Raw genomic sequence first — 19,632 nt, 5'->3', positions numbered from 1 at the left:
TGAATTTTTGAAGGAAAGGTGGGATAAATAAATAAACAAACGGAAATGCAAAAATAAATAAAAGAGAGGCACCTAAAAAGAAAGTATGCTTTTCAGGTTCATAAATGATTTTTACTCCTACAGTATGCAATGATGGACTAAATTAAGTTTGCAATCCTATTCTGGTAGTGAGCCCCAATGTACTCACAGCAGGAGTTACTACTGAAGAGACATGGTTAGAATTGCACTGTAGTCAAGTCCTTCATCGCTCAACAGCCCTCAAAATAAGCCCATCAGAAGACGTCCACTGTAAATGCAGGCTAGATACTAGAGTGTAAGGAAAACAATGGGCAGCTGTCAGGATTGGTCCATGCAGTGTAATGCCTATTTGCCCCTGAGCTGCCTCCACTCTAGGGGACCTGGAACAAGTAAGAGATTACTGCTCCCCCTCGGGGAAACATTACTAAATCTTTCCAAATAGCATTAAATGTGCTTCAGAAGCAAGGGGGAAAAGCTTGTGTGGAGATGCACATGCCAAGCCAGCTATATTTTAAGACAAATGATCCCTCAGCTGGTGGCAGAGGGTCCCAGGGGAGACAAGCTAAAGGAATGGGGTAGAGTGGAAATGAATTTGAGGTCCAGACTGCAATCCGATTATCCATCTCGTGTCTCTGCCACTGTTCCCACTGTGACTGCCTGACCCGGTTAACTCGATCCTGCATCACAGCTGCTACCATCCCCATGCACAACCTTTTTTCTTTGTAACCAACTGGTCCACTCTCTGAAGGAAAAAATATTGCATTCTGGCTATCAGCAAGAGGTCTCGTGTATGATCAACATGCCAGAAGGCAAACAGCTTCCCCAGATCTCTCTTATGAGGTTGAGGGAAGTCTAGGCAGTCTTTGGGGGCAAAGAATAAGAGGAACACATAAGCAGACAACACTCACAGAGGATTTGCTTTAGGCAACTTGGGACAGTGGTACCTCGGGTTACAGACGCTTCAGGTTACAGACTCTGCTAATCCAGAAGTAGTACCTCGGATTAAGAACTTTACTTCAGGATGAGAACAGAAATTGTGCAGCAGCAGTGGGAGGCCCCATTAGCTAAAGTGGTACCTCAGGTTAAGAACTGTTTCAGGTTAAGAACGGACCTCCGGAACAAATTAAGTTCTTAACCCAAGGTACCACTGTACTCTCCAAATGTTCTGGACTGCAACTTCTGTGAGCCCCATCATGCCATAGCTAATGGTCAGCAGTGATGGAAGCTGTAGTCCAAATATCTGAAAGACAGCAGGTTGCGGAAGGATGCTTTGAACTATTGCCTAGTGAAGTGATTTTTCCAGCCAACATGGCTGTTAGTATTGAAAATATATCCAATTTGCATATTTATTCCAGACCACCTTACAATAAGCGAACTTAATTTCATTTGTTTATTGGGGAGGGGGGAGAAAAAGATCTAAATGCAAGCAAAGTTACTTTGTGACAAGTACCATTTGCACCGGTGGGTTAGGAATCCAATGCATGGCAGACCCATTCACAAGATGAGTTCCTTTGGGAATTCTATTACAAGGAGAATGCTTACACACAATGCTATGTTTAGGGTATGTAAAAATGGGGAGAATCAATGGTTTGATTTGCCTGTCCTTACACAAAGTAACCCCACTGTTTGTTATACGGTGGCTTGATCTTGTAGCAGAACAATGTGAAGAGCCTGTTCAGAGAAGTACTTAAGCGGGATGAAAGCAATTACAGTGGGACGATTCCTCTAATTGATAGAAACCAAGACTAGACTCCAGAAAGCCAAAGATAATTAATGGCGGACACACTGCACCCCAATGCATTACAGTATTAACATGATACTACCATAATGGGTCTAATTACAGGTGGAGATGAATCAGCGTACAGGGGCAGGTTCAAAAAGTATTTACATGGTGCCTAGAGAATAAAAGGTAAAGGTAAGGGGACCCCTGACCATTAGGTCCAGTCACAGATGACTCTGGGGTTGCGGCGCTCATCTCGCTTTATTGGCCGAGGGAGCCGGCGTACAGCTTCCGGGTCATGTGGCCAGCATGACCAAGCCGCTTCTGGCGAACCAGAGCAGCGCATGGAAACGCCGCTTACCTTCCCACCAGAGCGGTACCTATTTATCTACTTGCACTTTGACGTGCTTTTGAACTGCTAGGTTGGCAGGAGCAGGGACCGAGCAACAGGAGCTCACCCCGTCGCGGGGATTCGAACTGCCGACCTTCTGAACAGCAAGTCCTAGGCTCTGTGGTTTAACCCACAGCGCCACTTATGATACAGAGTTGGTGTTGGTGATGGTGTTGGAGATGGTGTTGGACTTTTGGAGGAAGAGAGGGGAACTAGCCCTGTTGTATATTGGGGGGGTGTGTGTGGAGAGAGTCTTTTCCTTTAAATTCCTGGGAGTTTACCTTAGTGAAGACCTCACTTGGAAAAACAATATAACTCAGGTGGTTAGGAAGGCCCAACAGAGACTCCATTTCCTCAGGGTCTTGCAAAAGAACAATGTTAAACAGCAATTGATGACCTCCTTCTACCAGTCCACAACAGAAAGTGTCCTCTCATATTGTATCACAGTGTGGTACGTTGGCTTGACAGCCATGGAGAGAAGTCTTTACAGAGGGTGGTGAACACAGCACATGATATCACAGGCTGTCCCCTGAGCCAGCTAGATCACATTGCAAGGGATCGATGCCTTAGGAGAGCGAGAAAAATTCTCAGGGACGATTCACACCCTGGCCAGCACCTCTTTAATAATATAGTGCAACTGACTTTCGGGGTTGGTGTGTTGTGCAACAAGCACACAGAGTGCAATGAGACTGAGTGTTTGTGGGGGGGGAGGGAGGCTCGGTTAATTTCATTGTACACAGTTTGTACATTGACAATAAAGGTATTATTATTAGATACTCAGTTGAGGACATGGATAACTCAAGACCAAAGTCCTTCTTTGACCTTGGAAAGGGCAGGGAGCAAACCACACATGAAACAAACACACACCATTCACTGGAGTAATTTAAATCACTTCATTTTATTATTATTATTATTCAGATCATCCTGATACAAGTCACAAGCTTTTCCCCACTCCCAAATCTTCATGCACGGCAGAAGGCTGGCAAAAAGGAGGATATGAACAAGAGATGCAGTGAACAGCAGCAACCGAAATAGCAATGATCCTCCAGCATGATGATTAGCAATTCTAATAAGAATCAACTCTAAAGAATTCCCTGTGAAGCCATGGCTCGCCTGCTGCAAACATCCCAAAGGGAACATGTCTTAATTGTTCCTGAATGGGAAAGATGGAATTAAGGGGGGGGGATTAAAGTATGGTCCATTCAAAATATTCTCCAAAGCTGTCAGGGCAAAAGAGGCCCCATATTCATTTGTAATGGAGAGTTACCATGGGGAGCGCTTCTGAAAAGATTTCCACTACATCTCGAGCCAATATGGTGCCCTCGAGGAGCTGCTAGACCACAACTCCCATCAACTCTGGCCATTGGCCATGCTGGCAGGGGCTGATGGGAGTTGCAGTCCAACAGCATCTGGAAAACACCATTTTGATTACCTGGAGAAATGCTGGATTAAAATGGAATGGATAGTTTAGCTTTAGCTTCTGCAGATCCAGAGTGAAGAAGCATGTGGAAATTAAACAGCCACTTTCTGGAAACTGATCCCTATCTTTTTTTTAAAAAAAACCAAAAGCCTGTCACTTTCTAAAATGCCACTGATTACAACTTAGTTGGGAGATCAGCAGAGAACTGCCTTAGAATCTCTTAGTTCCATAATCACCACCACATCATGCATAAAAGCAGGGGAGACAGGACTTGAACCTTGCAAGGCCATTTCTTTTACACCCTAAGCAAACAGATTAACCTTTATAATACTCATTCTCTACCTCAGATACCTGCACAGGATGCATGTTTGAAGTTCCTTGAGAATCCTATCCAGGCTGCCTTGAGCAAGACAAATAATAGGAATGTAAAAAATGGCTAATTGTTTTTTTAAAAAAACAACAACATACACCTGTAGCTAGTACGTCATAAAGAGGTGATGCTCAGTGGGAGCTGGATGAAAGCCACTTAAAATTCAGCACCTGAACCAGGCATGAGTCACAAACACCCTTACTAGTTTAGTACTATTAGCTGGTGTCAGTCAGAGTGATGCACAGTGTCACGCAATTACACAGCACAAATCTGGGACACTCCTGAGGGCTAAGTTGTGTCTGAGGTTTCTTTTAGGTTCTGTTTTATTTGAATATTCAAGGGGAGGGGAGGAATTAATCCAAATATGTATATGCAACATAAGGCTTTTTAAAAAAAACCCCAGAAAAGATAATGCAGAAATCAAGTCCCTCACATCTGAACCAAACCACACAAACATGTACAGACAGAGCATTGTATTTAAAGCAATGTGCACCACAGCTGAAAGCTAGCATTGCTTGCAGGGCATTTGTCTATTACCTGCTTTAATGGTGTTTTGTCTCTGAAGCCATGTCTCAAGAAACATGGCAAGCTTTTACTTTAAAAGCAAGGGGGGAATTTTCCACATAAACTTGACAACCTAAAAGCCAGGCAACTTGGTCCTTGCACAAAGGTTAGAGTAGTTTGAGGGCACAATCTCCCATTCAGGAATGACTCCACTGGAATGGAAGGCAAGTTGCACAAGAACACTGGGGAGTGATCGCACAAAACCATTCATTTCAACAGGGCTTGCCCTGAAGCAGCTCCTAGTGGATTGGCATCTCAAAGAAAAGGGAGCGGAGAAGCCTGCAACTCGCAATCCATTTTCTCCAAAGCAGTGCTCTGGAATAACTGTGGACTGCAGGCCCAAATCACACAGACAAGTTACACAGGCTATTAAATAAACGCAGTAGATGTTTCTTAAGACACCTCCTTATGCTATCTTAGAAGGTTGCAACACACGGAATGAAAAAATCAGTTTGCATTGGGGAGAAGGGAAGGTTAGGAATCTATTTCTGCTAAGCACTATCTTCTAAATACTCCACACTGGTGTTCAGAGCGTCTCTCTGTGTGTTTGAAGAGGGTGTGCTAAAGGGCAATTTTTCCATTAAAAAAAGTGAAGGAAAGCGTTATGCAATGTCAAGACTGATTCCCTACCTTCACTTGAAAAGTACCCATTAAGGAAAATTAAAAGGAGGGAAAGGAAGAGGTCTGCTTCACTGGGCAGGGACAGATACTGCTCCAGCAACAAGGGCACAGAGCAATGAGCACTTCACTCTTAAAAAGCCACACAATTCCACCTTGAAGAATTGGATTTGATAGGAATTGTTCTTTCAGGTATTGCTTGCATTCTTCCTCCAGCAAAGGCCAATTATTCAATGAGTTCTACATAGTTGGCAGGGAACATCCCAAAGTGACCATCGGGACCATAACCACGCCACCAGCCCTCATCGATCATCTCAATGCTCGTGATAATGTTCTCAGGGTCAAAAGAGATCTCCGTGTCATCAGCTGAAAAGTGGGAACAGACAAGATTTCAGGAAAAAATACAACTACTTGTTTAAGGAGAGCATATAGCCCAGCAAGAGTGCATACTCAGGACCACTCTGACATGGTTTAGTTATGCCTTAACTCAGGGTAGGCAACATAAGGCCCGGGGGCCAGATGCGGCCCAATCGCCTTCTCAATCCAGCCTGTGGACAGTCCTGGAATCAGCGTGTTTTTACATGAGTAGAATGTGTCCTTTTATTTAAAATGCATCTCTGGGTTATTTGTGGGGCATAGGAATTCATTCATATATTTTTTCAAAATATAGTCCTGCCTACCACATGGTCTGAGGGACAGTGGACCAGCCCACGGCTGAAAAAGGTTGCTGACCCCTGCTTTAACTGCTAAGAGATCCTGGGTATGTCACTTTGCTTGGCAACATTAATGCGTATCTGTCTTTGCGGGGATTCTAGTGGGGGGAGGGAGATGACATAGAATGGAACTTAACCCACCCAAACAGGAAAAGGCCTTATATACCATGACAGACGACTTGTCCATCTAAGCCTAGTAGTGACTGCGTCAATGACCAGCAATTCTCCAGGGTCTCCTGTGAAGATCTTTCATATCACCTGCAACCGGATCCAATTTTTAACTGGAGATGCCAGAGACTTAACCTGGGAACTTCCGCCTGCAGAGCTCTACCACAGAGGTATGTTCCTTTGGCCTATCTACATCCTGAACTAGGAATGTCCATCATCCTTTAGAAAGGTGGCTGATGTCTTGGTACCAGGTTCTGCTAGAACCTTTGATACCAAAGCAGGTGCGGGCTGAGGCTTCATTTGTGAAGTATCCCTGCAGTTAGAAAATTTATGATGCTGAAGCTAAACTGGTTCAGTTTACTGTAATACTGTCAGGGAACTGCCATCGGCTCAGAGGCGAGAAACAGAAGGGCAGTTGTGTTACAGGGATCCTCCAAAAATCTTGCGAAGCAGTTCCTCTTCCAGGGAGGAGGAAAGCCCCACCTCCAGTGGGGAAAAGGTGCAAGGACCAGAGGATGCTGGTGGGAGCCTTAACACCACTCCTGGGCAAGCCAGACAGGAGGGAAACACGCCCTTGCCATCGCCCATCCTGCGCAAAGAGGGAAGGAGAAGGTTGGGGGTAACGAAACTCTTATGTTGGGGGAGGTCCAAAAAAAGACCACTCCCGGATTCTGCTAGTGATTGAGCCCGACATGAGCTTTGGGGCTCTTCACTGTAAATAGTTTGCACCAAAATAAAGCCTGTAAAACACAGGTTGGAGTCCTGCCTGGTTACTCTCAAGCAACCGCAACAGCCATCTGACAAATACGTTGCGTAAGGGACTGCCGTTGACAACCATCAAAGATTTCTAGATGTCATACTGCACAGCGGTCATGACTCCCGGGGGATAGCATGAAACATTACTTCAGTGCACCGGTGTCTGTGCTACCTCTCAGGGCTGGTTTTACTTATGGAACCCTCTTTTGAAAAAGGTTTCATCCCAACATATGAATGAGGTTGTATTCCCCCCCCCCCACCCATACGCTGCCATGCACTTTGAGATCAGCTGCAAATACCAGCCATGAATCAAGTAGAGACAGCAAGTGTTCATAGAGAAGTGCTCTTTGACCCTTTCCTACAACACATGCTTTGTGCTGTGACTAAAACCTATTGCCCCCAGTTACCATCTCTGTGGCTGCCACTGTGCAGGATCTTCCTGTTGTAGAATAAATGCACATATCAGAATTCCTAAGAATCTCCCCAACGTTTTTCTTTTAAAAAAAGGGAGATTAGACAACAGATGCTAACAACTATAGGAAAGAGTGTGTTTCAAGTAGGGCTTCTGATAGCCAGAATAAAGGATAGTTATGCTTCACCATTTTTGGTTCCTTCTTCCCCAGCCATCGCACCAGCCATCTATTGTCCTGTCCATCCTTTAACTACTAAATTGGGACAGGACCTAATCTACTCTATATGGGGAACAATGTGAGAAAAATACATCCTGTAACTTCTAGCTAACCTGAGTGGGAACAGACTATGCCCAGAGGCAAGCATTTTGGTTAATGGAAGAAAACAAACAACACAGAACATACCAGCTTGATAATCATAGAGAGCTCGAGCACATAAGCCTTTTCCCTCCAAGTTAAGATTTTGTTGGTAGTTATCAACATAGTCATATTTAGTATCTTCGGGCTGTTCCTGCAAAGGAAGAGTTAACGGAATGAAGCAGGATATTTCAAATGGTACTGACAGCTACCAAGGGTCATTAGTATTAAAAAAAACCTTCCAGCTAAACTCCAACAAACAAACCCATGCGTCAAATATAAGCCAGTTTATACATGTTAAAGATGCTTGCTGGGGGGGGGGGCGTGAATTCAGAGCAAGAAGATGGAAGGGTGAAAGAAGCAGATAGAACAGCAGTGGCTACATTCATGTGCCACAGTAAATGATGGGTTTCGGCTTATCATGGTTTCTTAGGCATGGGCAGTGCACTAGCCTGAACTCCAGACAGCTCCTGCTGCATCTCTCCCTTTGTGTGAGTGGAGAAATGAACCAGGAAGTCACACTTAAACCTCTGAACCCAAGGTGTTAGGGTGGTTTAAGGGTGGCCAGAGATCCTGGCTTGTTAGGGCGAAACAAACCACAACCCTGGGTTCAGATGTAATGTGAATACAAGCTTTATTCATTTATATGGGTCTGGAGCAAACATTCTCCCTCTGCTACTGCAAGGGCTCTTGTGCTAGCAGACAGGTAATCAAGAGCAACAGCTGCACTAGAAGAAACCTGTCATGCAACAGATTGAGCAAACTATTGCACAAATACAAAATCCGCAGTCTGCTTCTACGCTCCCTTGCACAACAATGTTATGCTGGAGCAAAACAGATTAGTGGCTATTTTTCCCTATTATTGAGTTTATTAGAGCTTCCTCAAACTATGAGGGTCAACCATCATTATCTCGGAGGAGGTTGACTAAAGGCTATGGCATACTAAGTGTATCACATTTAAATTTATTGATGTTTTAAAGGAAAACAAATTTTAAAAACCTAAGCAGCAATGACACCCTTCCATCAAGATACAGGCAAAATATGGTCTACTCAAAACAGAAACAGAAAAATTGAGTATAGGATACAAAAGGCAAGTGGTGTAAAGGTATCCCAATAACTCATCCCAGGACTGATGAATGTGTGATGGGTGGGTCTTTAGAGACACCATCACTGACATACTAAATAAAAGAATTCAGTCTGTTCTTCCAAGCATATGAGCTGAAGCACTATCTTGAGGGTAACCAATGGGGTGCCTTCTGGCTGCTATAGACTTCCACTCTCATCATCCCTGACCACTGACAATGCTGGCAGTTCCAGCAAATTACCCATGCCGTCTTCCACAATCTTCCCTTCCCTCTCTCGGTTTTTTGTTATGCGCATGTACAGTAACATGAACTGAGCACAACAACACACCTACCGATCCCTTCCCCTTGCGCATGAGTAGCACCACTCTGGGTACATAATCAACAGCACTTGCAAGCAGAATGTAAGAGGCAGATCGGCATAAATAAGGCAGGAAATGATCTCATGTGCATGGAGACTAACCTCAGGGGGTTCATCATAGATAACTCGTTCACTAGGGGGTTCTTCGTACACAGCTTCGTGTTTCTCTTCCGGTTCGTAGGTCGGAGCGCCTGATCTGTAGTTGTTCTGCCTGACAGAATCACCTGGAAGAACAACACACTCTTCTGTTTCAGCCATTAGGTTTGCTATCAGTTTCATCTTTTCTGAACGGGTCTTCAATCAGAGAAGCCACAAATACTGCACACAATCTCAAAGGCAGCAGGCAAGAGGAATGCAGGAGAAAGTTTGCTACTCAAATGGAATGATTAGGATCCATTAATGAATGGCTTGATGATGGCACCCTAACGTTATTAGATATTAGATATGAATGTAAAAGTCTTCCCATGCTTAGAGCAGCAGTCCAGACATGGTTTTTTTAAAAGGATTTTTGCTGGATCTCTTTGCAGTTCTGATCACCCTATAGGTATATGGATTCACCTCTGCCACACCTCACTTCTTCCTATCAACTAAAGTCATGCTGTGACCTTTGACTGTCACCTGTCCTATATTTGACTAAGTATTTAAATTGCAAGCCTGCCACCAAGGAACTGTCTTTTTCAAAATGTACTGTATAGCAACTCTTCATTTAGTACTTTATGAAGAATTACCCTTTGCAAAAAAAAAAAAAATTCTTTTATGATGAGAGTATCCTTCAACTTTAAAAAAAAAAAATCTGATACTATATGGTGAATCTAATTCTTAAGCTTACAGATGTTTATAGCGAAATGTAAGACAATTGTAGACAATGTTCAGCCTCAATTATGAGTTCAATGATTCAATGGGAACCACCAGGTTTCCGTTTTAACTTGCAGTGCCTCCCTCATAGTCTTTGAGCATATGAGCTTTCTCAGATGATTTAATAGAACAGCCTAAGCAGTTATATCCCTCCCTTCCTGGGCAGGTTAGTAACTTTTTACTTGCTTTCCCATTCTCTCTTCTTTAGCCACCCACTAAAACTCTTACAAATGTCGGGAATTCCCTGAATCAACTGAAAAATAATCAGCTCTTTTTTTAAGCTTGCCCGTTACAAAAGCTACTGTCTTTCCTAGAGCAAAATATAAAAATCTACATATAGTGGTATAGGGACATTTTATACAAGCAGCAGACACACACACACACACACACACACACACGATTTGGAAACCCACTTAGTTTTTTAAAATGTAGCTAGGTAGCCCAAGGAATATTTAGGGGGGAAATATTTTGTTTTAATGGAATGGAAGCAAAAAGCGTTTTAAGTATACACCTCCCCACGAAACTAGATTTCAAGTTGTGTTTGTTATACATTCCTCCTTCACTATGCTTGGGACAAACAGATCATAGGTGACTACCTGAACAACTTCAGCTATTAAAAACCTGCCATAATCAAGGAACTGAACCCATAAGCTCTCTTATATTAGCTTTACCAAGTTCAGGAACGGGAGAGACTGGAGGTGTATCGTGTACAGACGAACGGACAACAGGAGGAGGGTGAACATCTTGCACGGCAGGGTGGACAGGGGATACGGGAGCCTCTGCTTGACTGTTCTGCTGGAGAAAGGGGCTCCGCAACTTGCCTGGGAAAGGGGGCACATCAATACAACACACAAAATGGTGAGATAGACACATCTTTCCGCGGCCATTCACTAAGCAGCCCTTAGACAACCCATGTGATTTAGTTCATTATTGCCTTCATGATAACCATTTTAGTATATGCAGTACTACTTTTTTATTGTGATGTTATCATTTTATAGCTGTTAGTTGTCTCGGTCAGCTATTACAGAGATAGACATAAGGCACATTTTTATAATGAACAGACAGGCGGAAAATAGAATGGTTTAGAATGCTGCTCTTTTCATTACTATCTGCATTCTGGTCCCATAATTATGGCTTGCCAGTTCAGACACTGTGTCTAAAAAAAACCCCATTGTCTTTAAATACTTGTTTAACCATTCAGGGATAAGGAACATACAATGCTCTGAATTTTGTTGCACACCACCTCCTATCAGCCCCAGCCAGCATGCCCAATGGGAAATGATGGGAGCTGCAGCCCAATAACATCTGTGCCAAACCATAGTTAAATTTCCTTAGCTTTTATACAGAATGATCAGAGTATAATTGTATGTAGCATGGCATATTGGAAAGCATCTGTCCTGGAAAATAACCGCCTCCACGTTCTTCTGATTCTGTTTAAGGGTGCAATCCTATACTGAGGAACTACAGGATTTGGAGAAAGGATTTGAAGTAAACCCCTGTTATACCATGCTAGTATAACAGTCTACCGGGAAAACACTCCACTTGCAAAGAGAACAGCTGAAATGGGACGGTCGTAGGTAAGGCTTGGATGTTACAGGGGTGAAGGACACATATGTCAAATTGTATACCCCTTCAATACAGTGTCACCCCTTCCTAAATGTTGTGACTTTGCATCAGCCCAGTTCCCTAGTGCCTAGAAAGTCTCTCCCATCGACTTCAATGGAAGGATGAGAAAAAGGCAGCTGCCCCAGCAGAAGGGACTGCCACATCCACATCACCCAGTGATGGTGCAATGGGACACAGTGACAGAAACCACAGTGCACGGAAACACCGTTTACCTTCCCGCCACAGTGGTACCTATTTATCTACTTGCACTGGTGTGCTTTCAAACTGCTAGGTTGGCAGGAGCTTGGACAGAGCAACAAGAGCTCACTCCGTGGCAGGGATTCAAACCACCAATCTTCTGACTGGCAAGCCCAAGAGGCTCAGTGGTTTAGATCACAGCGCCACCCACGTCTTCACCTCAACATGTACCTTGCCTTGGGACTGCAGACCCAATCACCCAGTGCTCAGCCCCACTCTAGCAGGTAGGATGGCGGCAGGATAGAGCATTCCACAAAGGAAGGAGGAAGACTTTCTATGCAAAGCAGCAGGGGACTGAACTGGTCCTGAGAGGCAACAGTGAGAGGGGAGAGCAAAAGGGGCTTGTTGACTCATGTAGGGGCTCCTGCTCACTGTCTGTGAGAGTGGGGGAGACAAGTATTGCACAATGTGCTGAAGGGACTAAGCATGTTTCAGCTACAAAGGCCATTCCGCTGGTATATCTGCAATGAATCTCCAGTCCAAAGTATAATACCAGTATAGAATTGCTCTGTCAGATACCTGGCTGGGAACTGACGACTGCACCATCCGTGGACATGGACCTCTCCTTTTGTTTGAAGATGTCACGAGGATTCACTGATCTTTGTCCTATTATTGATGCTGCTTCCTGCGCAGAGAGAAAGATTTACTGAATCCCAAGGAAACATTGCAATGGGGGCGGGGGCGGATTTAGAAATAGCATCAATGCTTCCACCTGACTTCAACATGCAAAGGGAACTGCTGTTGTTGGCTGCCAATATATTACCGCTCATTCATCATCACTAACCAATTCACTGGCAAAATCCAGGGATACAGGAATGCGTTAGAAAAGTCTTCATGGTTTCTTTTAGGGCTAGAAGACTCTGCATGTCACAGGAAAAAATGAGGAAACACTTCCACAGGTTGATTTGCTAAAATTCCCTGGACATTTTTATCAGGTTAAATTGGTTACCCTGATGAAAAGCAAACTTCTATGCATCACAGTTCTAGCTTTGTTTTTACAGTGGTACACACTTATCCTGGCCCTGCAAAGATATTTCATTATTTCAAGGTCAGATAGTAAGGCTGCTCAGAAATGCGAGATTCTTGTGCAAAACACAACCACCATGTGTATATCCTTTGACTATGTTCATTATTGAGGATTGACCTGGAGTTGTTTAATGCAGCAAGCTGGATTTTGAATTAGTTCCACTATGAGGAAGATTCAGAAGCAACCTTGTCAAAAAAAAAAGAGAAGGACCCTCACAAATTTGCTGAGTGTTAGCAAGAAGGCATAACTTGTGCAGTTCAAGAAGCTCAAAGGGAGTACAGGTGCCCATGAGAAAACCAGCCATCTTGCATTAAAAAGAGATTTCTCAAGAAACAGTCCATGCTCCTCTGAAAGGGAAAGAGGAAACAGGAAGTTATCAGGAGCCCCACATGCAACTGGGCAAGTCTTAAGAGAGTCCAAGTCAGAGTTTCAAAAAGGTGAAGAAGAGATCCAAGAGACCAAGAGAGGATCCAGCTAAGAGATATCATCCAAGACCGCCACCAGTGGAGAAGACCCAGCCTATGTCATTCTAACGGAACAGCAGAGCAGGCAGTAATGCTTAAGGGGAGTTCAGCTGACAAGTTTGCAAGAGCCATTTGACTGGAGGACGGCTTTAATAATAGATTCTGGATCTTCATGCGAACGAGCATCCAAAAGCACGTATGTGCAAAAGCACATGTGTGTGTGTGTGTGTGTGTGTGTGTGCATAGCTACTGCATTATAACTTCTTGTGGAATATCCCCAAACTTGAGGTTATGGTTTATAAAATATTATGCAGCCATTCCAGCAGTTATATACAGTTTTGTATTTCACTACTTGCCTGGCCACCAGTGAGTTGTAAGATGAGGTGGTACATTTCTTACTGGACGTGAAGAAAGCAAAGCGCTCTCTTCCTCCTGCACACTCAGTGCGGAAACTAACCTTGCAAATGTTCAAGGTGGGCTTGCAGAGAAGGGACTGAGAGCTCTGCTAGCCAGACCCTCTTGTGGGTAAAAGCAGGCTGGCAAGAATTCTGGAAGCTGGTAACTTTGGTAAGTTTATCTACAAGTAATGCATGAGGTGAGAAATAGTTGTGCTCAATAGTTGTCGTCACTTTTAAGAACAGAACCAAGGTTTCATAATCTTGGTGAAGGTCTGGCCAACAGCTCTCTGCAACACCAGCCGAAAATTCAAATGCAAGTTTTTTTGGAAGGCACAAAAGCCAAGAAGTGTATGGTGGAAATTGCACGTGTGTGTCATGATTTGAGCACTCAAAGACTACTAGTACCCTGCTTCTCCAGGAGAGCAATTGCAAAACTGAGCTGAGGCCACAGAAGTGAATCAAGAAAAAGTAGTGATTGGTTGTATACAAAGCATATACAATCATAAGTGGTCAGGAAAATACACTGGAAGCTATCACCTCCATAGAAATCCCACCACCACCACCACCTGAGTATAGGCAGATTGTGGAACTCATTGCCTCAAGATGTGCTGAAGACCAAGAAATAAGAAAGAATGGAAGATTCTCTATGAATGATCAGGCCTTCCAAACCAATAAGAGGTTTCGCAAAGGTACGCAGGTTCTTTCTGATCCATATATAAAGCATTTTATTTATTTATTTTGACAGAAGCATGCAGTGTAGAAAACAGTGAGTGTACTGGGACAGATAGATTATAGTCCTTTCAACAAAGCAGTTGGTATTGCTGCTTTGACCCAGTATTGAGAAGCAATGTAAAAAGAACAAATTTGGAGATGCAGATCACTCTGAATGCTAAGGAGTTACAAAGCCTGTGTAAGAACGAAGTAGGACTGTCAAGGATCTTTCTCCTATGTACCTGAGCTTTCTCCACAGACTCACTCCTCCTTCGGAAACCCTTCTGCATCTTGCTGAGGTCTTCTTCCTGCTCCTTCTGTAATATAAGATGACTCCCTTACACCCATGGTAAGGTCAAGCAGAGGCAGTTCTCAGTCTATACGTCTGCACTCTGGAAGATGGAACCAACTCAAGAGAAATGAGACTTAGGTATATGATGAACATGAAGATCAGCCTTTGCTCTGAACTGCTTTGCCCAGTCATGCAGCCTGCCTAAGAAAATGATGACCAACAGACACCACCGAATCCAGCTCTCCGTACCACACTTAAAAATGAAATGGACCTTTAAGAATGATGAACAGCATAAGAAGCATTTAGAGATTCACAGTTAGAGGCCAGTGCTTGCCTGCAAGTATCAAGACAGGACTTGGTGCTGTTCTGTGTGATCTTTGCAGGCAGCACAGCTCCCTCTGTATTCATAAATCTTTTTAAAAGAACACTTGGAACAACAGGAAAAGTGACAATTTCAGACCTTACCCACTGTTGTTTTTCTTTATTGACTGACTCCGTTTCCTGCTGTTGCTGGAATTTCCTGCAAATTAAAACAAAAACAAAAACCTCCACAGTTAAACGAAGTTATGTCAATACGGTTCAAATATTCAACATAAAAGTGCTCCTCTGTATTCAGACTCAACCTGGCGTTCAACTGGGATAGAAACCCAAGAGTTTGCACCCATTCCTATTACCCAACATAACCAATTTTGTCCCCAGGCCCCATTTCAGAAGCTAGTGTCAAGCTTTAAAGACTTAAATGATCTGGGGCCAAGATAACTGGAGGACTACCTCATCTCTGCATATGTATACACTGGTGCACAACTCATTGCTCCCCTCTTACAAGGGGATTACAAAGGAACATCAGGAGAAACTTCCTGATGGTGTGCGTTGTCTGAAGGTGGTAGATTCTCCTTCAACAGAGGACTCTAAAACAGAGGCTGGATGACCAGCCATAACAGGTGCCGTAACAGTAGATGAGGACAGACTGCAGCTGAGCGCAGCGAAGACTGTAGAGAGTGTGATTTTTAGAGCGTCAGACTAGGACTTGGGAGATGAGGATTCAACTCAATTCTAACTCAGCCATGAAATTCACTGGGTGGCCCTGGAGCCTAACCTACCCCTCATAAGTTGCCGTGAGTGTAAAATGGAGGAGTGCAGAAAGAACACTACTGTGAGCTCCTTGGAAAAAAGGAGGAATATAATAAAGGCAATGTATATATATAATATGCTTTGCATGTAGAAAGACCCAGGTTTAATCTGTTAGCACCTCCTGGTGCTGCTGGGGTAGAAAGACAATCCTGGACTAGACAGGCCAAAAATATGACTCACTTCCTACATTCCAGATTTCCCGCATTAGCAGAGTATTGGACTAGATTACCCTTGGGGTCCCTTCCAACTCTGATTCAGAAATGAAGTGAGTGGGCACAAAAGACTTTTCAGTTAGAGAGTACCATGGTTATAGAATTCCTTCCCAAGGAAAACCAGCCTCCCACCCAGAACTGGATCTTTAAGAAGGCTTTTAATTGCTAGTGCTGCTTTTTTTAACCAAGATGCTTCAGACTTTTTATTTTCATAATATACAAATTCCAAGAAGACAAACCACATATATACACACAAGAGATATATATATATATATATATATATATATATATATATATATATCAGTAAAAAGAGAATGCTATCCTGAAAACTAGTATTTAAAATGGTTTATGAATAAAATCCAACACACTGCAAATGTCATGGCAATTTTTTCCTTCTTTCTTTCCTAATAGATCCATGTCATCCATAAAACATTACCCTACACTTGCAGCTGTGCACATTTAGCTGAAGTTAACACACACAGTAATAATCCCATATCCCATTCTGCACTTAACTCCAATGCTAACCTATGATTATAACCCAAAAATACATTTTTATGGTTATATGGACTATTATACCAAGTTATACTCTGCCTTTTCCAGATACTTCAGTTTTTATGTATTCTGCTATTTTTATGTAGTGCACATGTATTTAGTGGTCTATGTTGTTTTTATTTTACACTTTTTGCTTTCTCAAAACTAAGCTTAAAAGAGTGAAACAGAAAAACCATCAGCAAGCTCAAATTCAATTTTTAGCGCATTACGCTGAAGAACAGTTTCCTCAACCTTCGGAGCAGAAATACTTTTGAAAAGAACTACAAGAAAGTCCCCCTAAAGATCTGCTCTACAGAGCCAGGATAATTTAGGCTGCGCACTTCAGGGGTATTTCCCCTGGACTCACTGAAGTCTGGTGACAGGAACACCACAGGACTTTTAACATCATATCCCCCACCCAAATCTCTTTGCTGCCACATCACTGAGACATAAGCCAGGAACAACATACCATCTGACATAAGCCCTGCTCTCAAGAGACAATTACTTCTGGTGTCGGCAAGGCACTTCAGGAGAGGGGGACATTATTTCATCTGGGATTGTCACAGGGTGTCCTCAAGGGGGCTACTCTTTTGAAAGTGCTGCAAGTGTTCCAGTTTCTGAAGAGTGTAAGATTCTCTCTTTTTTGCTGCTTACTGTTATAGCAGATGCTATTCTGCCTCCTCTTTAAAGTGCAGTGGTACCTCGGTTTTCAAACGTAATCTGTTCCGGAAGACTATTCGGTTTCCAAAACGTCTGAAAACCGAGGCACAAAGGGCGGCCTGCAATTTCAGTGGAGAATTTTTTTAAAAAAATTAATCAACTTCTGAGGCGCGTTCAAAAACAGAAGCATTTACTTTTGGGTTTTTGGCGTTCGAAAACCGAAAAGCTTCCAAGACACTCGAAAACTGAGGTACCACTGTATAATGGTACCTCGCGCTAAGAACTTAATTTGTTCTGGAGGTCCGTTCTTAACCTGAGGTACCACTTTAGCTAATGGGCCCCCCCGCTGCCGCCACGCAATTTCTGTTCTCATCCTGAACCAAAGTTCTTAACCCAAGGTACTATTTCTGGGTTAGGGGCGTCTGTAACCTGAAGCGTCTGTAACCCGAGGTACCACTGTATCTTAATTTATCGGTACTGGAGATAATTTGATTTAAAAACAAAACAAAACCAGGGCTATACTGTATATCTTTTAAATATTTAACACTCACTCCTATTCCAAAGAGAAAAGAAATATTTCTGCAGAGTGTTGTGAAGGTTCAAATCACCTCCCCAACTATGAAATTTACTGTGTGGCCCTTGGAAGGCCACACTCTCAGCCCAACTAGTCTCATCATTGTTGAGATGCTAAAGCACTGCTCTGAGCTCCCAGGACAACACTGGGAGGACTTTTACGGTCACAGGAAAGCAGTGCATCAGAAAGACTGGCATAGGCCATTGCATTGACGACTTCCTCCGGATCTGTAACAACATAACTCACAGGAAACACGCTTAGGCAAGTAAATGAAAAAACTCAATGTGTTTGCTTGGGTTCACAAACTGCATTGCTTGCCTCATTATTTGGGGCTTCCTGTGTGGTTTTGGGTGGGTTGAGGGAAAAGGAGCAATGATATGAATGAGCAAGGTCAGCACCCCAGAGAAGATAAGCCACGTATATCCCAAATAGAGTTCGACTCCAATCTTGCAAGACAAAAATCATTAAACTGAAGCCGTAAATTCTCAGGCTGGATTCACAGAGGCGTAAGTGGTACTTCTCCCCAGCAATTTTCTCTTCGCAGAAATTAGAGTGCCAATATATCTTTGCTCAACTGAGGTAGCAATTAATGTGGCTTTTCTTAAAATTAAACACTCACTTCTGAGCATCTATCTCACTGGCTCGCTCCTTATATCTTCGCTCGCGCAAAGTTGCTTCCTGCAATTCCCGCTCTCGGCGCTCTTTCTCCAGACGCTGACGCTCCTCCTCTGCTTTCCTCTTCTCTTCTAGTCGGCGGTTCTCCTCATCTTTCTGAAAGGGTGAGAGCAACAAGTCCGAATTAAAAGCAGCCACCTTTGAAGAACAGGTTACTTCCTCCCCTTCCACCAGACGTGAATCTTAGTCTACTCACACTCTATGTTAAAACATTCACCCAGCCCCTCAAAATTACTAGCTTTGCCTCTGTCATGTCTAATGTAGAAGCACAATGGAAGAGGAATGGAGGAAGGGATCTGGGCCTCTGCCACCGGCCCACTGAGTTTCTGTGCTGTTTATGTGGGAGTGGGCTTCACCTTTTTGTGCATCCAGCATGGGAACAAAGAAAAGGGACGCGGGTGGCGCTGTGGGTTAAACCACAGAGCCTAGGACTTGCTGATCAGAAGGTCGGTGGTTCGAAGCCCCACGACGGGGTGAGCTCCTGTTGCTCGGTCCCTGCTCCTGCCAACCTAGCAGTTCGAAAGCACATCAAAGTGCAAGTAGATAAATAGGTACCACTCCGGCGGGAAGGTAAACGGCGTTTCTGTGCGCTACTCTGGTTAGCCAAAAGCGGCTTAGTCATGCTGGCCACATGACCCGGAAGCTGTACACCGGCTCCCTCGGCCAATAAAGCGAGATGAGCACCGCAACCCCAAAGTCGGCCACGACTGGACTTAATGGTCAGGGGTCCCTTTACCCTTTACCTATCCCTCCTCCACTAGCCTGCCCTGTTTCTATGGCAGCTGCGCATGAGGTGAAGTCGCATCCTGCTTGTCCAGTACAGGAACATGGAAATTTGCCTTATACCAAGTCAGACCATTGGTCCATCCAGCTCAGTATTGTCTACACCAGGGTTTCCCAAACTGGGGTCTCCATGGGGGTGGGGTGGGTGGGTGTTGGACTACAATTCCCATCATTCCTGACCACTGGTCCTGCTAGCTAGGGTTGATGGGAGTTGTAGTCCAAAAACTGACGCAAGACCCAAGTTTGGGAAAGCCTGGCCTACACTAACTAGCAGTAGTGGGCTAGTGGTAAAGGAACAGACTGTTCTCTTTGGCACAAGCCCAGTAGGTTTCTATTTATGATGTGTAAGAGGTTCGCCTGCTGGGTGCCTAGCGTAGTAACAGAGCAGGCTGATGGCAGCCTTCTTGGTTTTGATGCTTGATTTGGAGGAGAGAGCTTCACCCACTCTGTCTTGCTGGAGAAAGGATGGGGTGATTTCTGTCTCCACTGTTAGCCTGTAGATGAAAAT

General features: G+C 43.9%; 1 protein-coding gene across 3 annotated transcripts in view; it reads right to left on the bottom strand.

Annotated features, from left to right (window-relative positions):
- Positions 1–3,693: 3,693 nt before the first annotated feature.
- The window catches only part of DBNL (drebrin like), a 38,875-nt gene continuing 22,936 nt past the window's right edge, over positions 3,694–19,632 (bottom strand). Inside the window, exons 7-14 of one of the 3 annotated variants that reach the window (XM_053366767.1) lie at positions 18,286–18,437; positions 15,024–15,078; positions 14,509–14,583; positions 12,186–12,291; positions 10,475–10,624; positions 9,051–9,172; positions 7,554–7,659; positions 3,694–5,467 (exon numbers count right to left, since the gene is read on the bottom strand). In XM_053366767.1, the coding sequence (XP_053222742.1) occupies positions 5,328–5,467; positions 7,554–7,659; positions 9,051–9,172; positions 10,475–10,624; positions 12,186–12,291; positions 14,509–14,583; positions 15,024–15,078; positions 18,286–18,437 (906 nt within the window). In that variant the 3' untranslated portion in view covers positions 3,694–5,327. The remainder of the gene's footprint in view (positions 5,468–7,553; positions 7,660–9,050; positions 9,173–10,474; positions 10,625–12,185; positions 12,292–14,508; positions 14,584–15,023; positions 15,079–18,285; positions 18,438–19,632) is intronic. The other 2 variants (XM_053366769.1, XM_053366768.1) reach the window with 2 other exon arrangements.

The sequence above is a fragment of the Podarcis raffonei genome, chromosome 15 (assembly GCF_027172205.1).
Source record: "Podarcis raffonei isolate rPodRaf1 chromosome 15, rPodRaf1.pri, whole genome shotgun sequence".
Classification (NCBI taxonomy): Eukaryota; Metazoa; Chordata; class Lepidosauria; order Squamata; family Lacertidae; genus Podarcis; species Podarcis raffonei.
This window is presented reverse-complemented; position numbering and strand designations above follow the sequence as displayed.